Source organism: Carex rostrata, chromosome 27 (genome assembly GCF_964058835.1).
Source record: "Carex rostrata chromosome 27, lpCarRost1.2, whole genome shotgun sequence".
NCBI lineage: Eukaryota > Viridiplantae > Streptophyta > Magnoliopsida > Poales > Cyperaceae > Carex > Carex rostrata.
This window is the reverse complement of record NC_135944.1, coordinates 309990-311750: the sequence shown is the minus strand read 5'-3', so window position 1 is coordinate 311750 and position 1761 is coordinate 309990. Positions and strand designations below refer to the sequence as shown.

The window sequence follows — 1761 nt, the reverse complement described above, 5'->3', positions numbered from 1 at the left end:
TTTTGTTAAATAAATATATAAGTTTATCAAAGACCTCATAAATACCAATTGCTTGACAACAAAAAGTAAAGGAATTAAAATCAAGGTTTTATAAAATTTGACACTAATACAGCTAAAAAAAAGCAGAACAAAGATAATTCACCTAGAATGTTAAGTTTATAGATGATTAAAAATTAATCCTCTTCTAAATTAATTGCATCCTTGAACTTTCCATACAAGATCTTCTTGAGCTCAGTCATTTGTGCGAGAATAGATTCCTTCTCTTCCTCCAGCCTCTCTAATTTTTTGTCAGCCTCTTCCTTCATGGTCTCTAGCCGACTTTCAACTTCATCTTTCGGCATGTGTGTAAAGATCTCACCAACTTGAAATCTGACAACATCCTCATCTGATAATATCAGTTCGTTACCAGCATCCTCTAGGCTTTCATTTGCTTCCTGAAATTAGGCAAAAAGGAAGAAAATCCTTTCAGGCTCTTTCAAACCTCTCAAAATAAAAATATATCCCTGTAAGAAGAAACATTATCCATCTGGTTTAGCACTTTAGAATGTGAAGATATCATGTCTGCTCATATGAAAACTGACTATATCCTTCATGCCCTTGCTCTCCTAATTTTCTACAAAAGCAATGAATAATAGAGCCCCAAATTCCTCTCCTGGAATTTTCATGCTATTTAATTGATGAAGAAAATATGATTGTTCCCATATTTTTCTAAGTGGATATGAGATAAGTGTTATTTTATATTTCTTTATGCAAGACAAGTCAAAAGGGTACAACTAAAAGTGCAATAGCATTCTCATCTCCGATATACCATTTGTAAGCCAATACAATCTATTCTGCTCAATTTTTGTACCTCGAATTGTAAACTCAATATTCTAACTGCGGTTACATTAGACAATGGTAAACTAGTAATTTAAAAGGCACATTACATAGCTGCCACTAGAACCTGTCTCTGATAGTAAACCCTATAACTGAAAGTGTTCCAAACACCTAAATCTAGTAGTAAACTGTCAAAAAATTTATACAATCCTTACCAATTAAATCTAGTACAAAAGGCCAGTAACACCATCATATTTTCACATATGCAACATTTTTTTTTAGCTGAAATAGCCCATGTAATAGTTATAAAACAACATCATATTACCTTGATTATGACTGATTTGGAAAATAAAAGTAATTAGAACTCTAGTACCTAATGTTTGGATTGCTATCAAGACTGATCCCGGTCTCCTTGAAATTCAATAGTTGCATTAACATAATTAAGATAAAATACACTGAAAGAAACCTACCTCCCATAATTCATTCCATAAATTAATTGCATACCTCCTTAACTAAGATTACATTGAGAAAAATTCCACTATAACAAAAACCAAAAATAGGAGTGAAAGATAAAAATCAACAAATCAAAGTCAGATTTACCTTAGCAAGTTTGATCTCCTCCTCAAGCTCGTGAAATCGATTGTTCAATCGACCAAATTTGTTTATATTTTGCTGATCTTCCCAGGTGACCTGCGCCTCCGTCCCCTCTCCCTTTCACAGCGAAGAAAAAAAAAATAACAAGTTCATTAGCAACGAATAGCGACAAATCGAGAAATGGGAGAATTTCATGGGGTTTTGACTTTCTAGGGTTTAGTCGGGTGTGTTACCTGTTGCATCTTCTTTCAATTTGTTGAGATTTTTCTTTTTCCTTTCGAACTAGCAACTCCAACTGAGAAACGAGACGACAAGTCGGGAACCGTGTACAACAGGTCGTAGTGGTAGGGG

At 34.0% G+C, this 1761-nt stretch overlaps 1 protein-coding gene across 1 annotated transcript; it reads right to left on the bottom strand.

Annotated features, from left to right (window-relative positions):
• On the bottom strand, positions 1 to 1761 carry LOC144545214 (putative prefoldin subunit 4). The gene is made up of 3 exons (XM_078293801.1): positions 1644 to 1761; positions 1417 to 1527; positions 1 to 434 (listed from the first exon to the last, which is right to left on the bottom strand). The coding sequence occupies exons 1-3, from the start codon at positions 1650 to 1652 to the stop codon at positions 174 to 176; spliced, it is 381 nt and encodes a 126-aa protein (XP_078149927.1). The 5' UTR covers positions 1653 to 1761; the 3' UTR covers positions 1 to 173.